At 36.5% G+C, this 17,335-nt stretch overlaps 1 protein-coding gene across 1 annotated transcript; it reads left to right on the forward strand.

The window, feature by feature from the left end:
- Positions 1–7,014: 7,014 nt before the first annotated feature.
- LOC132618415 (uncharacterized) lies at positions 7,015–14,225 on the forward strand. Its single transcript, XM_060333472.1, has 6 exons — positions 7,015–7,211; positions 7,294–7,381; positions 7,502–7,592; positions 12,350–12,434; positions 12,864–13,020; positions 13,595–14,225. The coding sequence occupies exons 1-6, from the start codon at positions 7,170–7,172 to the stop codon at positions 13,708–13,710; spliced, it is 579 nt and encodes a 192-aa protein (XP_060189455.1). The 5' UTR covers positions 7,015–7,169; the 3' UTR covers positions 13,711–14,225.
- Positions 14,226–17,335: the final 3,110 nt, after the last annotated feature.

Genomic DNA, 17,335 nt, shown 5'->3' on the forward strand with positions numbered 1-17,335 from the left:
GCAGCAACAGCCGCAGCAGGCTAAAATATAGTTGGGCCAAAGCCCAACAGTAACAGATTTGCAGCAGTCCAAAGAAGGGGCTCAACCCATTTCAATTTGATTTATTCCTCTATTTTATTATTTATGCATTTAATTTGTATTGCATGACTAACGTTTTGTTTTGTTAATTTAGATGATCCTTAGTGAAGTTAGAGAGGTTTAGTCTTAGTAATGGGTAATAAACCAATAATTAATTACATAGGTTTCATCCTTATTTATTTTATGTTAAAATTATTTATAACGCTTATAACATTCATCTTTCATTAGAACAATTAATTTTTTTTTAAATAGCATATTCAAGTAAAGGGAAGCATATTTTACTATTATAGACACTTTAAAACATCATTAATACTCAAATATGAACTCAAGTATATTTTATTAATAACTCTTTTAAGTTTGAATCAATCATATATATATTTTTAGCTAAGCATAGTTAATAAAAAATAATGAAGAGAATAAAGAAAACTTTCAATAGCTTTTTTTTTTGTATTTTTGTTCCTAAAAATCAATGAACTTCTCACCATTTGAATTACTCTAAGTATTTTGTGAAAACGCTGTATAAACTCGCATTTTCGTCTACTCATATGTAAATTATCTTTTGCAAGTTTTATTGCAAAAACAACACTAGTATTCAAAATCATATCAACATTCATAAGTTTATTTTAAATAGCATTTGAAATTTGCTTCTATGCAATACATCATATTTTCTACAAGTATTATTTCAAACGACATCATTATTACTTTCATATAAAGCCTTAGCAACATTTTAAACAACACTATTATACTTTCGTCTAAAACCTTAACAACATTCATAAATCGTATTTTAAAAAATGGCATTTTAAGTCCATTTTATACAAATTATTATATTCTCTGTAAATCTTATTGTAACTAACATTATTTTCTTTTTAAAACTTTAGCAATATCTTAAAATCATTTTCTAAATTTTAAACATTATATTTACTCTCAATTAATTAACCTAAGTTTGGTCGGATAACCGTAAGTTAACGGATTCTAAAGGATGCCTAACCCCTTCCCTTTAGGATAATATAGAGCCCTTACCTAGAATCACACTGGTTAAGCAGACTACTAATTGAGGTTTAGTTTTAACTTTGCCTTAGTTAACATTTAGGTATCCTAATTCACCGTTAAATCAATTAGGTGGCGACTCCTTAAAACAAATAAATAGGAATCACCAATACGTCATACTCCCTAATTAACCTCCGGGTTAAAATGGGGTGTGACACTGAGTACACAGAAGAAGTTGATGAGTTCATGACCATTTCACTTCAGGCCTTTACAGGTGTCATGGGATATCAAACTATAAGGGTAACTGGCTACCATGAGAAGAAACCTTTACAGGTTTTAATAGACACCGGAAGTACCCACAATTTTATTGATCAAGAAGTAGCTAAGAAGCTAGGATGCAAACCTAGTTCTATTGTGGAACAATCAGTAAGTGTAGCAGATGGAAGGAGGGTCCAAACAGCTTCAGTTTGTAGAAATATGCAATGGTTGTTACAGAGTACCACATTCAGTTCAGATTTCTTATTGTTGCCCTTGGGTAATGTTGATATTGTCTTGGGAGTCCAGTGGTTAAACACCCTTGGTAAGATCCTCTTTGACTTTAGAAATAGAACCATAGAGTTTATGTACCAGGGTAAGAAGCATGTTCTAAGGGGGGCAAGTACTTCAGTCAAATCAACCAAATCTAAGTCACTCAACCACACAGAAGGAGAAGACACTCAATTCTTTATGCTATCACTGATTTCTGGATTGGAGGATGATCTGCAGTGTCATAATATACAAGCTACTCAAGGTGAATCTCTAACACCTGCTATAGCTGTCCTAATTAAGCAATATGCTAGCATCTTTGAACCCCCTACTACTCTTCCACCCCATAGAGGCTCATTTGATCATAGAATACCTCTTATGGAATCTGCTAATCCTGTCAGTAAGAGGCCTTATAGATACCCTGGCATTAAGAAGGATATCATTGAAAAACTTGTTCAAGAGATGCTGGATCAAGGTGTTATACAACATAGTACAAGTCCTTATGCTTCACCTGTTGTGTTGGTCGGGAAAAAAGATGGTAGCTGGTGATTATGTGTAGATTACAGAGAGTTAAATCAGCTTACTATAAAAGATAAGTTTCCAATACCAATAATTGAAGATCTACTGGATGAATTAGGTGGTGCAGTTGTGTTCTCAAAAATTGATTTAAGAGCTGGTTATCACCAGTTAAGAATGCATGAGGATGACACTCATAAGACAGCTTTTAAAACTCATGAGGGGCATTATGAGTTCCTAGTCATGCCCTTTGGCCTGACCAATGCACCCTCATCATTTCAAAGCTTGATGAATTCAGTTTTTAGACCACTATTAAGGAAGATAGTCTTGCTCTTCTTTGATGATATCCTAATCTACAGCAAGATCCTAAGTGACCATGTTGGGCATGTCAAGGTGGTTTTTGACTTGATGCAAAGGTATCAACTGTATGCCAAGATGTCCAAGTGTGCCTTCGGAGTGCCTAAGGTTGAATATCTAGGCCATTTCATTAGTAAAGAAGGTGTTTCCACAGATCCAAAGAAGATTGTTGCAGTTGGAAACTGGCCCATTCCTAGCAATATTAAGCAACTCAGAGGATTTATAGGTCTTGCTGGTTATTATAGGAGATTCATTCAAGGTTTTGGTTTTATATGCAGACCCTTACATGATCTCCTCAAGAAGGATGAGTTCAAATGGTCTAAGGAAGCCACTTTAGCATTTGAAAAGTTGAAATTAGCATTGATTTCTGCACCTGTTCTAGCTATGCCAGACTACTCTAAACCTTTTGTGGTGGAAACTGATGCAAGTGGTAAAGGTATTGGTGCTGTGTTGATGCAACAAGGGCATCCAATTGCCTATATTAGTAAATCCTTGGCACCAAGGCATCAAGCCATGTCAGTCTATGATAGGGAGTTGTTGGCTCTCATATTTGCTGTCACCAAATGGTCCCATTACTTGCTAGGAAGACCATTTACTGTCAAAACTGATCAGAAGGCACTAAAGCACTTGTTAGAACAACATATTCACACTGATTTCCAGGTCGCCGGTATTTCTAAACTCATGGCATTTGATTTCTCCATTGAATATAAGAAGGGGGCAGAAAACAAAGCTGCTGATGCCTTGTCAAGAAGACCTGATTCTGAGTAAATTGGCAATCTCACTACTAGTGCCTCATGATTCCCTATTTGAGAAAATTCAAGCAACTTGGACAAATGACTCAGTGTTGCAGGACTTAATTATCAAGCTACAAGCTCAACCTTTTAAGTCCTTCCCCTGGTCCAATGAACAACTTAGGTGGAAGGGCAGATTTGTTGTGGGCAATGATTCACAATTAAAGCAGACTATTATTAGGCTATGGCATAATTCTACACAAGGTGGGCACTCTGGAATGGATGCTACTATCAAAAGGGTTCAATCTTTTTTTTTATTGGAAGTCTCTTGCTGCTGACATCAGAGATTTCATTCAGAGATGTGATGTGTGCCAAAGAAACAAATATGATGTGGCTGCTTATCCAGGTTTGCTGCAACCTCTACCTATACCTGATGGGGTGTGGACTGATATCTGCATGGATTTTATTGAAGGCTTACCTAAGTCTAAAGGCAAGGATGTCATTCTGGTTATAGTTGACAGGTTGAGTAAGTATGGTCACTTTATATGCTTGCATCACCCATATACAGCTCAGTCTGTGGCACAATCCTTTCTTGATCATGTCTTTAAACTGCATGGGTTGCCTGCTACTATTACTAGTGATAGGGATCCCATATTTCTCAGTAATTTTTGGCAAGAATTGTTCACGTTGCAAGGTGTCCAACTGCATAGGTCTACTGCTTATCACCCTCAGATTGATGGTCAGACTGAGGTTTTGAATAGGACACTTGAAACTTACTTGAGGTGTTTTTGCTCTGATTGTCCTACTGATTGGTCCAAGTATTTACCTTTAGCTGAATGGTGGTATAATACCACATATCACACATCTATAAGGTGCACTCCCTATGAGGTTTTGTATGGTCAAAAACCTCCTATTCACCTTCCTTATTTGGCTGGGGAGTCATCTTGTGAGATGGTGGACAGATCCTTGACTGCTAGGGAAGCTATTATACTTCTCTTGAAGGTTCATATTTCAAGAACTCAACAGAGGATGAAAGATCTGGCTGACAAGCACAGGTCCGATAGATATTTTGAAGTTGGTGATTGGGTTTATTTGAAAATCCAGCCTTATAGGCAGGTTTCTGCTGCTGTCAGACCCTATAACAAACTAGCTGCTAAGTATTTTGGGCTCTATATGGTTGAAGCTAAGGTGGGGGCTGTAGCCTCCAAGTTGTTGTTGCCTCCTGAGGTGCTCATTCATCCTACAATTCATGTCTCACAACTGAAGAAATGCCATGAAATTCCCTCTACATTTACTCATCCTCCTGTGGTTCAACTTTCTAGTCCTTATTGTCCTAATCCTGAAGCTGTCCTTGATAGAAGACTTGTCAAAAGAGGTAATAAGGCTGTGGCTCAAGTTCTAGTGAAGTGGTTAGACTTAGATGCAGCTGATGCTACTTGGGAATTTGTCTCTGAGTTACACCACAGATTTCCTTCTTTTCAGACTTGAGGACAAGTCTGTAGTTTTGTGGGGGGTATTGTTACAATGTTACAGATTATTAAATGGAGGTCCTAGTGTTGTTATGATGATATGATGACAAGGAATCAGATAGCAAGGAACCAGATCAAAAGTCATAGCAGTGTCCAGTAGTTAGTTAGGAGGTTTGAAAGTTAGTTAGAATTCAAAAGTTAGTTACAACTCCTATTGTTAGTTGTTAGTACAGGCTGTCCAATTGTGAGAAGTGGTTATTGACAGCTGTTGCTTTGTAGATTAGGAGTTAAGCAGTCACATGAATCTATAAGTACTTGTAACTACATTTTCAGTCAATCATTCATGAATATACAAGATTAACTCTTTCTCTCTCTATATTTCTATTTTAGCCTTCTCTCGGATTATTCCCTGAATTGCTAGTTACAATTCTTCGACTAGAACCCTAGAATTGTCTATCCTTGTTGTTGATATCCCATTACTATTCCATAAACAACCGATATACACTGATATACATTGAATATACATAAAATATACATCAAGGGCTGTTGAGTATGACCAACTCTGTAATCACACTAACAAGCCACAAGCCAAGATACAGATTAGTATTAAATGGCATCCACCCCTAAAGGTTACTTCAAGCTCAACACTAATAGATATTGTATGGACAACCCAGAATTAGTGGGACTGGAGGGGTAATTAGGAATTCTAATGGAGACTGGGTCATGGGGTACATGCAAGGCATCCCTAACGCTACAAATAATTTATCTGAATTTCTAGGTATATTGCAGGGTCTCAAATTGGCATGGCAACACAAGCTGATGCCATTGGAAATAAATTCTGATTCTTAAAAGGTAATGTCGATGTTAAAAAATGGCCATATCCCCTATAACACCTATATTTCTAAATGCAGATTGCTGATAGACAAGCTGGGAACTCCAGAGGTAAAACACTGCTACCGGAACAAAACAAGGTCGCTGATCTGCTAGCAAAGGAGGGAGCCATGAAGAAGATTTTTGAAGATGTAAAAGTTGTAGTAGTTCCTCCTATGTTTGTTAGTAACTGTTTTTGGGCTGACATGCAGAGGCAGATCTAGGAATTTGAGATTCCGGGTGCCACATTATTTTGAGCTTCAGTTTGTTTGGGCTTTGATTCAGGTTATTCAACCTTCCAGTTTATATAGACAAACCGATTATCACACTATTTTGACCTTTGACTTGATTTGTTTTGAGCTTCGGTTCGGGTTATTCGTCTTAGCTACAAGTATTTAGCTCTATTTCTCTAGTTCTCTTAGCTATCATTATATTTTTTAACTCGTGAAAAGTGACAAGGCAGAAGCGCCGTCTTTCTCGATGTGTTCCATAACCCAGTTTCATAAACAAGGGAATGACCCACAACATTAGTTGACTTAAACGAGTTGGGAAATGAAGCAACTTCTGGCCGTTTATATAGACAAACCGATTGTCACACTATTTTGGGTTTCAACTTGATTTATTTTTTCTACCGCCACAGCTCGTGTTATTCATCTTTTCGATTTATATAGACATCGATTAAATGAAATAATTTAATAATTATGACAATTTTAAACAAAACATAAAACTTCAATAGTATTAGTAATATCAACAAAAATATATTATCCATTTATAATTGTCCTAGACGAGTTATTATATTCTGAAACTATCAACTAACTCAAGACTAATCAACTAGAACTAGACTTCACCTTAGATGCATATTAGATACTCAAAATAAAAACTTACTCCTAAACACTATGAACTATAAACAGAAGCAAGGATCAATAAATTTAAAAAGTCAATAGTGACTCATAAGGGAAAAGAAGTCGGCAGCAATAAGCTTCTTAGAAAAGAGAAGTCTTTTTAAGAGAACTGGTGCAAGTTGGGCTCAACCCAGGCGTTGTGGCAAAACTTTCAAGCCTTAACTAGTAACACCAAAAAACTATTTGTCAGTCAGGGTGCCATTTTATGTATTTATATTATTCTCATATATATTCACACACATACACACAGCCATATATATATACACACACACAAGATTTTGCTCGAGGTGTGGGGGTGGCGTGGCATCCCCACCCTCCTTACTAGATCCGCCTCTGCAGACATGCTAGGAATTACTTATAATCATTTTGTGGCAAGAGCTTTTACAGACAGTCTTAATGGGGCAAGCCCCGAACATGAATGGGATTTACTCCCTTCTTAGTTGTAATAGCTTAAGTTTTATTTTAATTTAAGTATCTTGACTTAATTAAAATAACTACACTTTCATATGTAAGTTTCTGCTAAATACAGAATTTGTTAAATACTTAACAGAAACCTAACACTTTTCATTTAGGCAAACTTAAAAAAATAAAATAAAATTGAAACTACTCAAGAGTGTACACATTACTACTACTTAAAACCTATCCAAAATATAACAGGCCAAATCTGTAGAGTATTTTTTTCTCAAAGTCTGTAAATCATTAATTAATAACAGTGGGTGTGGAAGAAAAAAAAGATGGCAGCTACAGGAAAATGCTTCCTTGTTACTGGCCCTGCTGTAATGCTTTCTATCTCTTATTTATTCAAAGCTCAAGAATCTGATTTGGATTGGTCACTCTTTTTTTTGTTATTGTTTTCAGGGTATTGGTAAGACAACATTGATAGTAAGAGTACTTGAAACTCTCAGAAATTCAAATCCTAATTTGAAAGTTCAAGGTTTTTATACTCGTATGTATAAATCCTCTATACCCATTTTTTGCTTTTATTCATTTTCATACTATTTGGGGTGTTTCATTTTAATAAAAATATGTATAAACTCTATTTTTTTTTTATGTGATATTGGTGAAGATGAGATTAGAGAAGGAACTGAGAGAGTTGGTTTTGAGGTTGTAACGCTTGATGGACGTAAAGGGCTTCTTGCTTCCAACAAAATCTCCAGGTGAAGTTTTCTTATCTCCAGTTTTTTTTTTTTTTTTTTTTTGAAAAAAAAAGAGGAAAAACTGTGTGAACTTTGATCATCATTTTAAAATATATTTTTTCATCAAATTAACATGCGAAAAGTTGCAAGTGTGGAGCCAGGCATACCCTTGGGCAAAAAATTACACTGTTTATACATGGTTAAAATTATTTTTATGTATATTTAGTAGATATTAAACCCCCTTCAACTTTTTTGTATGTTCACTTCTACAAATTTTGAACCCCTTAGTGAAAATACTGATTCCGCCATTGGTTGCAACTTGTACTACTTATAGACTTATCGTATAGTTATTGAATATCTAAATTTCAAATGTAAAATATTGAGTTGATCTAATCTAGTTTAACTTCGAAAATGAGTCAAATTGACTTTTGAAAAAGGAAACATGACAACTAATTCCTTCTGTTTCTAGTTACTGTTTGGAGAGTCGAAGGATATTTTTTTTGTCATGATTTCTTGAAGGAGTACTTTTTAAATATTTTGAATTGGTAACGGTTGTGACTTATACTGGTTTTTTATGTAGTTTCTAGATATGTAAATTTTATTTCACAAAAGTTGTAGATTCTATGTCGGAATTCACACCAAATGATAGTTAGTTTGACCCTCGTACTCCGAACCAAGCCACGTAAATTGAAACGAAGGGAGTAATTTCTTTACACATGCATACTGGTTTGTCTATTTGTTTTGGTATTTTATTTCTTGAGTAAAAAAATTTGCAAGAGAAATGTCTGACACAAGGTAGAGATAAGAAATGCTGGCTGTTGAACCAAGTCAGGTATGTATGTGAAGAGTAGCATCTTCAAGTTATAAAGCTGAAACAGTGAATTTGTCGAAGTATTTAAGAAAAGAAGAAAGATAGGACAAAAGAACGAAATAGATGTGCTTGTGGAAACAATTGGAGAAGGTTACTGTTGCCGGTTATGACTTGAGATGAACCACGGTAATGAGAGGTAGACGAGGAAAGAGTCGGGTTATTAGCTAGGTGAGCACTGGCACTTGTGGATAGGGTAACAAACAGGTTATTGTACCTCCTCTAAACTCATGAATCCAATAAGACTTAGGCTAGAGGTAGGACATAAGAAGTATGATTAAACATGTTCTGACATTCCAAAGCAATATGGTAAATGGAAAGGAATTTGGTACTGTTTAGAGAGGTTGAAGTACAAGCGGCAACGAACACCATCACTAGAAGGTCGAGCATGTTCTTGAAAACCAAACCACTGGCAAAGAAAAGGGATAAAAAGCATTAGGAGAATATTGCCAATGATTCCTCCCATTATAACCCTTATTATTCTTTCCCTGACCGTTCCACCATTTGAACCTTGGATGATGGATTGTAAAAAGAGTACTTGTGAGAGGATATAGAAGGCCCCTTTTTGTTGTATATGCTAATAAGTAGTTTGAGAAGAGAAGTAATCCGAGGCAGTTCTATTGATATTAGTCAGTTGACAATAGACGCTGCCAGATTACGGATGAGGATTGTAAGAAGAGTACTTGTGAGAGGATATAGAAGGTCCCCTAGTATCTGCTAATAAGTAGTTTGAGGAAAGAAGTAATCCGACGTAGTTCTCTTGATATTAGTCAGTTAACAATAGACGCTGCCAGATTACAGATGATGGCTGTGACCAATGACATTAAGCCTGGAAACAGAAGTGTGACAACTGACAAGAGAGGGGTGATCCTTTCACGGTTTGAGTGACAATCTTCTGTGAGAAGTTTTTCGATGCTTTGGAGGTTTCACAGAGTAGTCAAGAAAAAGGGGTGAAAGACTGGTATTAATCCAGTTAAGGGTGATAATGCTATACTGAATCCATAAATAAATACTCATCGTGAGTGGGTGATGCCGTGATGGACATGAAATGGAACCATCCAGCAAGAAGATGAGGTATTGACTTTTTAGTTTAGTGGAAAGAAAAATGGGGTAATTCCTTTTTACTATAGTGAGGAAACCTTCTTAATCAAAAAAAATAGTGAGGAAACCTTCGCAATGAGGTAGTTTGGGTAGGTAACTTCAATTGGTAAAAGTCTTTGATGTTGGGACCAAAAGAAGATTGTGGGGAGTGAATTCAGTAGAGGATGAAATAAAGAAACCTTTGTTTTGATGAAGTTGGGACTTTGAAATATAATAGTTTTAGTACTTTGTTTTGATGAATAAATAATTTTAGATAAGAGTATGGTGTCTCAAGGACACCTACTAGCATGATCTCCTTGATGTCGAAAAGTAAATAAAAAATTAAAGGCATACTCTAATTTGTGCAAAGCTGTAATTCACCCATCCAAAAGCTCTCATATTCCTGCACCCAAGAGTGTAACTAGTAGTCAATGAAGTGAGTGCAAAACTTGGAGACAAGGGTTCAAATCCAATAGAGACAAAAAACATTAGGTGATTTTTTTCTGTTTGCCTAAGCCTAACGGTTAAGTTACTAGGTACTTGTGCTAGTGGGAGATAGTGGGTATTCAGTGGAATAGTCGAGGTCCTCGCAAAGTGGCCCGAACAGCACCGCTGCTAAGCTCTCATGTTCATTTGTCTCTGGAAGTATTAGGGGGCTACATATCCAAGCTTTACACCTGCTTCTTCTCTTTCTGAAATTTCAACTATTCATCGTGTTCTTCTCTTCATGATGGTCTTTTTAGCACTTCTCCATAAGGTAAAGTGTTCTTGTCGATCCTCCACCCTCCATCATAATGCCTAGTCCTTATTCCCAGATTTCCACTTGTTACTAGCCTAGTAATGCTGGTCTATCGGAAACATAACTCTCTACCTCACACAAGGTTGGGGTAAGGTCTGCGTACACGGCTACACATCACCCTCCTCAGATTCCACTTGTGGGATCACACTGGGTATGTTGCTGTTGTTGTACTAGCCTAGTAATGCTCTGTTGAAGTCCTTAAATCCTTTACTCCGGGCCATCCAATACCTAATAACTAATAGCGGCTGTTACGACGTTTGACTTTCCATGTGAAACTTTGTGTTCCGTCATTTTTGTTCCACGAGGAGTTTATCTGAAGTTCTTCCAACTTTTAGGTTACACTTAGCAGTGTAAAATTTCTATGCAGTTTTGCGACCTTTTCCTGAATATTTGTGAAGTTTCCTGACCTTATAGCGTTAGGAGTCTATTGGAGAGCTGGCAGAGCCAAAGGATATCCAAGAGGCAGAAGATTTTTTGGAGAACCATCCCTCTGTGCATCCTTTGGACACTATTTTTTTTTTTCACGAATCGGTGCGACAAAGGGCTGAATCTCAGTGAATCGTGGCAGCAAGGCCACTCTGCCACTTACAATACCCCGTCGCGTATTTAAGTCGTGGACACTATGGTTGGAAAGGAACAAAATGTGTTTCGAAGGACAAGGAAGGCATATCTCTAGAATTAAATATAATGGTCTTCATAATATGTATTTTTGGTGTAAGAGCGTCATATTAAAAATGTAGAACAATACTTGGATTTTATAGAGATGCTAGGAGGAACTTGTGAGAGGCTGCGTTTGTGCCTTTTCTCTTTTACTCTTGTACCAGCTTGGTACTTTTATTTGTTTAATGAAAACTTTAACTTATCAAAAAAAAAAAAAGGGGGGGGGGGTGGGGGGGGGGGTTTACACTTGTCAGTGTTAGTACGAGGAACATGTAAAATGTCGGGATACTTGATAGTGTACTCTTGATCAAGACTTCCTCACTTTAATCAAATACCTTTTTCTACCGCTCTGGTCTCTTACCATTCTTTTCAATCACAATATTCTAGACTGTAGGGACCCTGTTTAATGCTCCTAGTGGTAGCCCTAGAAAAGTTGTTGGAAGTGCTCTTATCCTGAGGTTGAATACCTGCACTAACCGCTTAATGTTGTCCGCTTCTCTCATTCGTACAATCTCACATATCTTTAGATTGATTTTTCAGCCTCGAAACTAGTTGGAACCACATTAGGACCTGTCTCAGCTAGGACAACTAGAGTACCTCAGCATTACAAAATTTACAAAATATTAGGGTATCTCCACTATTCTCCAAAACCATTTTCCACATCACGAAGTCCTAGAAATTCTAGTTCACGTGATAGTTGACCTTTTGAAAATGTAATTTGCATAGGAAACCTGGTACCCCCTCTTTTCTTTTGGTACTTACTGTAGAAAGTTTTTCTCCATCAATTCATCTGGAAATGCATCTCTCTGGGAAAATGGTATTGATATCCTCATTAATTATGTCTCAACTTATTTCTCAACTTTTGGAGAATATAGCTCTTTGATATTAACAATTTGTATACACTGCCAGAATAAGAAATTCTTGCCCTTTATCGCATTATTCCACAGCAATTTTATGAATGGAATGTAGTAATGTGATGGACATGTTGTGTTCTTTCTATTTCCTCTTGTATTGTATCTGTTGTTTTTAGTTGTGGGAGAAATGAGAAGAGTGAATAATTGGTTGTTTTTTTTACCAGTTAACGTTCTCTCTGATGAATGATGTCAAATTTGATTCAAGTCACTAGTTTCTGATAACATACTCTTCCTCCTCAAGATCCTCTTATGGATCATAATATGCAGCATGGGTGACTATGGTTGAGTTGTATCCTATGAAGTGATAAAAAAATGTCAGAAGTTATAGCTTATATATTTAGGTTATTTTTTAGTTTAGTCAAGTTATATGTTAAACTATCTGACTATGTTCCCATTAATAATGGCTTGATTTTGGTGTCATGCTTTCATTTTTGCTGACACATTTTTAGCCATGCAGCCCGCAGTCCCTTAGATGGCCCACTGTGGGAAGATACAGGGTAGATGTTGCGTCCTTTGAGTCTTTGGCATTGCCAGAATTGCAGGTTGGTTGAGTTCTTTCAGCAGGATTTTACTGCCATATGCCCGGACATTGCTGTCATTTGCTTTGAGCGATAATTTTGTTCTTGGCTCTTCTTTAATAACTAATCATGATTGCAAACATTTAATTTGTCTCATTTTTACTTTTATCAAATAAATAAAAGAATGGTATTCTTTCATGTATTTCCCGTCGGCCGAAATAAATTACGGGCGGGAGCCAAAATATACAAAACATATACACTGATTGTATATTATATGTATGTTTTATGTATACGATATATATATTTATACTATAATATACAAAACCTATACATTTGCTGGCTGTTTTGTAAATTAGATCACCGCAAGGCATTGGACTGTAATTATCTCTGAAGGAATTGTCTGATCTGTAATATGTTGTATATTTACATTTTGATGGTTCATCATTTTGTTAGGTAAGGGAAGATACTGATCTCTTCATCATCGATGAAATCGGGAAGATGGAGCTCTATAGTTCCTCATTCATTCCAGCTGTACTAAAGGTCCTGCAATCTAATATCCCTCTCTTGGCTACTATCCCCATTCCAAAAGCAGGCCGAGATATACCTGGAGGTATTTTCCTGTAGACAAAAGCCCCTCTATCTGTATGTTTTGCCTTTGTGTTGGTCTGGACCTTAATTTTGTTGTGATCACACAGGCCAAATCTAAATCAACCACGTTGGTGGCTAAGTCTCTATGTACTAAATTCGTCTAAGAAATATCTTCTACTAAAGAATGGTATATGAGCAATATAGATTTTGTGCAAGGGGTTAGACTTTAGAGTAATGTGAGGTTTTGTAGAAAATCAAACTTCTTTTACTATTTATCTTCGTTAAAGCCGGAAGCAAAGGATGAGAACTCCAAATCTATATTTGCTAAATAATTCTGCCAGTACATTTTTATTCCAAAAAAAAAAAAAAGAAAAAAAAAAGAATAATTCTGCCGGTACATGGACGTACCTACATAAGCTATCGTGACCACTCTGCAAAATCAACTTATGCATCTTTTCTTGGTCATTTTTCACAAAATCTTGTATATTGTTATTTTGCTGTCTTTTCTTCTATGCTTTGACCTCCGATCCTTCTTTGTCAACTTTCTTTTAATTATCAAAGACAAAATAAACCACCATGGTTTTGGGATTTTGCAGTTGCGAGGGTGAAAAATCATCCAGGAGCAAGAATTTTTACACTCGATGCAAATAACAGGGATGCTATGAGAGAAGTTATATGTTCCGCCTTAGCAGATACGCTGCAAAAGCCTTAGACGTTGCAGAGCATATTCTTCTAGCTAATGTTTGTAAATGCTCTTTCTGTTAAAACAAACTCGAAGCTGATAGTAAAATCTTCCAGAAACTTACCATTCCTTATAGGTTAGTCATTGTTTTTGTACTTCGGAGATGCACTATTCAAGAAGACAAGAATGCAAGAAGTGGAATATATTTTCCGTATTTCCTTAAAAGGTCCCAACTCTTTGAAGGCCACTTTGAACACCATGGTGTAGAATGCTTCGAACTGCTGCTGAGAGGGAAATTTTGAAGACTAGAGAAAGAAATGGAGCGATGTTTCTATACACGTTACTGGCTAACTCTAACTAGTTACTATCTAACTTTTTACCCTAAGCTTCTTTTAGATTCTTTTTTGTATTAGTATGGTAAAGATGCCAACATGATGATATTGTTTGCGTGGATTGTAGTCGTGTTTCATGTCCCTGCAGTTCTTCTGGAACTTGAGAATTGGGAAATCATTAGTAGATTACAATTGAGCTTTTAGTTCACCTCATGATCATTTTGTTTACCTTCTTTTAGGTACCAAAACAAAGAAACAGTATATATGCTGCTTGATTGATTGTGAATACCACATTGTATTTTTGCTGAGTTAATTTCTGGCACATTTACAGTACTGAGTTCCTCCAATCATGGTTGGGACCTTATTGCCTCAAACTACTAATTGAAGAAAAGAGTTGAAAAAAAAGTATTACTAGCAGTTTATTTGCAGCAAACTACTAACTGCTCATCTGTGACATGGACCGGCAACGAGGAGTCAATTGAATGATTAAAGCATCAGTTGCTTTCACCGGTGACCTTTTTCGACAGCCTTGACATCTTAATATCAGGAACAACCCCCCCCCCCCCCCCCCTCCCCCCCAACCCAAATCCACAAGATGGAAACCTAGAGGGTCGGAAACTCCAACGAGAAAGCTTTTACTGCGCTACAGGATTCATTCACGAAGCGCACTTTTCGTTCTTGCAGCAAAGATGTTACAAGATACCAGGCTACCAAGTGAAAAACAATGTCCCAATGGAAATCTTTTAGAGTGTTCCCTTAGTTTCATACTTTTTCTATTTTAAAACTAAAATTTGAGAAAGGGGAAAAAAAAAAACTTTTTTTTTCTTTTTTTCTATGGACCCCTTCTACAACGTTATCACTTTAAGGAGCAATACTTGTATGCTTACAATTTCCGTTTACGTCTCTTCCAAGATGGATTTGGTCATTTGGTGGTTTAGAGATTCACTATTTCACAATGTGCTTTTCCTAAATAGGGATATGCCCATTTCTTAGCCAAGGAAAGAGGTGTGTACAAATGCTTATGATTTGTCTTTTATCGAATTACATTAATGCAATAAACATCACCTTCTATTAGGAAAGACAAGCGTTACAATAGTAGTGTACATAAGATTTTGTGTAAGTAGTGTTGGCCTATTGTCACAATTTATCATGTGAGTGATTTGGATCGATTGTGGTAGTTTAGAAGTTTTACTTCACGTCCCAATGTGATATCTACTTTAAATTAAATATGTTTTTAGGTGTTGTCTATTGCGTGTATACGCAGCATATGTATATATTTATATATGAGAAAAAGTTTTATAATGACACCCCTTTCCAAAGGCTATCTTACACTATTGACTTTTGAGGAGCATATATTAAGTTCATTGCCCTCAATTTGGTTGGTAAGGATTCTAATGGGTGTTGATCAGGTAAATGGTGTTGCTTGAACATGGATTAAATAACATCATGCCTTAATAATCGCATAGGTACTCTAACTAGTTGTCTTCCATAACGTTGTTAAGCAGTAGAAAGAGCAGAAATAGCTGTTTTTAGGACCCCATTTAAAAATAGCTGAAATTCATAATGTTTTTAAAGTTTAACTGTCTCAGAATCGACATTAGATTTACTGTTGGATCTGAAATTGAAATTGTGGGTTCACGGTTAGGTTATGCCAAAGCATTCAAATATTTCCTTGAAGTTTAAATATGCAACGCAGAGATATTTACTCTTTTTTAGAAATTCCCAGATCAGATGTTTAGAATCAAACAAGTATCAACAGTCTGAGGTATATTTAGGGTATATCTGGTGTATATTGATGTATATCGAGGGTTATATTGACTAACAATGGAGTATTAACAACAAGGATAAGCAATTCTAGGATTTCAATCAAAGATTTGCACTTAGCAGTTCAGGTAATTAACCGAGATAAAGTTAAGAGAGAAAATAGAGAGAGAAGGGAGATTGATCTTGTATATTCATGAATGATTGAATGAATTGAGATTACAAGTATTTATAGATCCCATGCTAATGATTAACTTTCAAATCCTAACCGACTTTCAAACTGTAACTAACTTCTGGACACAGTTTCTCAAGTACTCGACTGCAACTGTTTTCTTCATGCTCTTCATATCTTGATCACATCCTCATCTACATGTCATGATGATCTTCATAGCAGCTGCATCACAAGCTGAATCATTGTAACAATACCCTCCATAAAAGATCAGACTTGACCTCAAGTCTTGAAAGAAGGGAACCTATGTTGTAACTCAGAAGCATTCTCCCAAGTTGCATCAGCAACATCCATATCTGTCCACTTGACAAGTCTGCTATCAAGTACAGTTTTAGGATCAGGACAAAAGGGACTAGAAATAACATGGATTATAGGATGAATGAGCACCTCAAATGGTAATAAAACTTGTAGGCAACAACTCCCACCTTAGCTTCAACCATATATGGACCAAAATACTTAGCAGCTAGCTTGTTGTATGGCCTGATAGCAGCAGAAACTTGCCTATAAGTTTGGAGTTTCAGATAAACCCAATCTCCAACTTCAAAACACCGATCAGACCTGTGTTTGTCAGCAAGATCCTTCATTTTTTGCTGAGCTCTTGAGATGTGAAACTTCAAGAGAAGTATGATAGCTTTCTTAGCAACCAAGGATCTGTCCACCATCTCACAAGATGATTCACAAGCTAGATAAGGAAGATGAATAGGAGGTTTTTGACCATACAAATATGGGGTACACCTTATAGTAGTATGATAGGTGGTGTCATACCACCATTCAGCTAGAGGCAAATATTTAGACCACTCAGTAGGACAATCAGAACAAAAACACCTCAAATAAGTTTCAAGTGTCCTATTCAAAACGTCAGTCTGACCATCAGTCTGAGGGTGATAAGCAGTGGATTTTTGTAGTTGAACTCCTTGCAAAGTGACCAATTCTTGCCAAAAAGTACTGAGGAAGATAAGATCCCTATCATTAGTAATGGTAGCAGGCAACCCATGCAGCTTGAAGACATGATGAAGGAAGCATTGTGCCAAAGATTGAGCTGTATATGGGTGCTGCAAACATATAAAGTAACTATACTTACTCAACCTATCCACTACAACCAAAATGACATCCCTGCCTTTAGACTTAGGCAACCCTTCAATGAAATCCATGCAAATATCAGTCCACACATTATCATGTATAGGTAGAGGTTGCAGCTACATCATATTTATGTCTTTGGAAAATATCACATCTCTAAATAAAGTTTCTAACATCAGCAACAATAGATATCCAGTAGAAAAGAGATTGAACTCTTCTAATAGTAGCATCCATTCCTGAGTGTCCCCGTTGTGTA

Source organism: Lycium barbarum, chromosome 11 (assembly GCF_019175385.1).
Source record: "Lycium barbarum isolate Lr01 chromosome 11, ASM1917538v2, whole genome shotgun sequence".
Taxonomy (NCBI): domain Eukaryota; kingdom Viridiplantae; phylum Streptophyta; class Magnoliopsida; order Solanales; family Solanaceae; genus Lycium; species Lycium barbarum.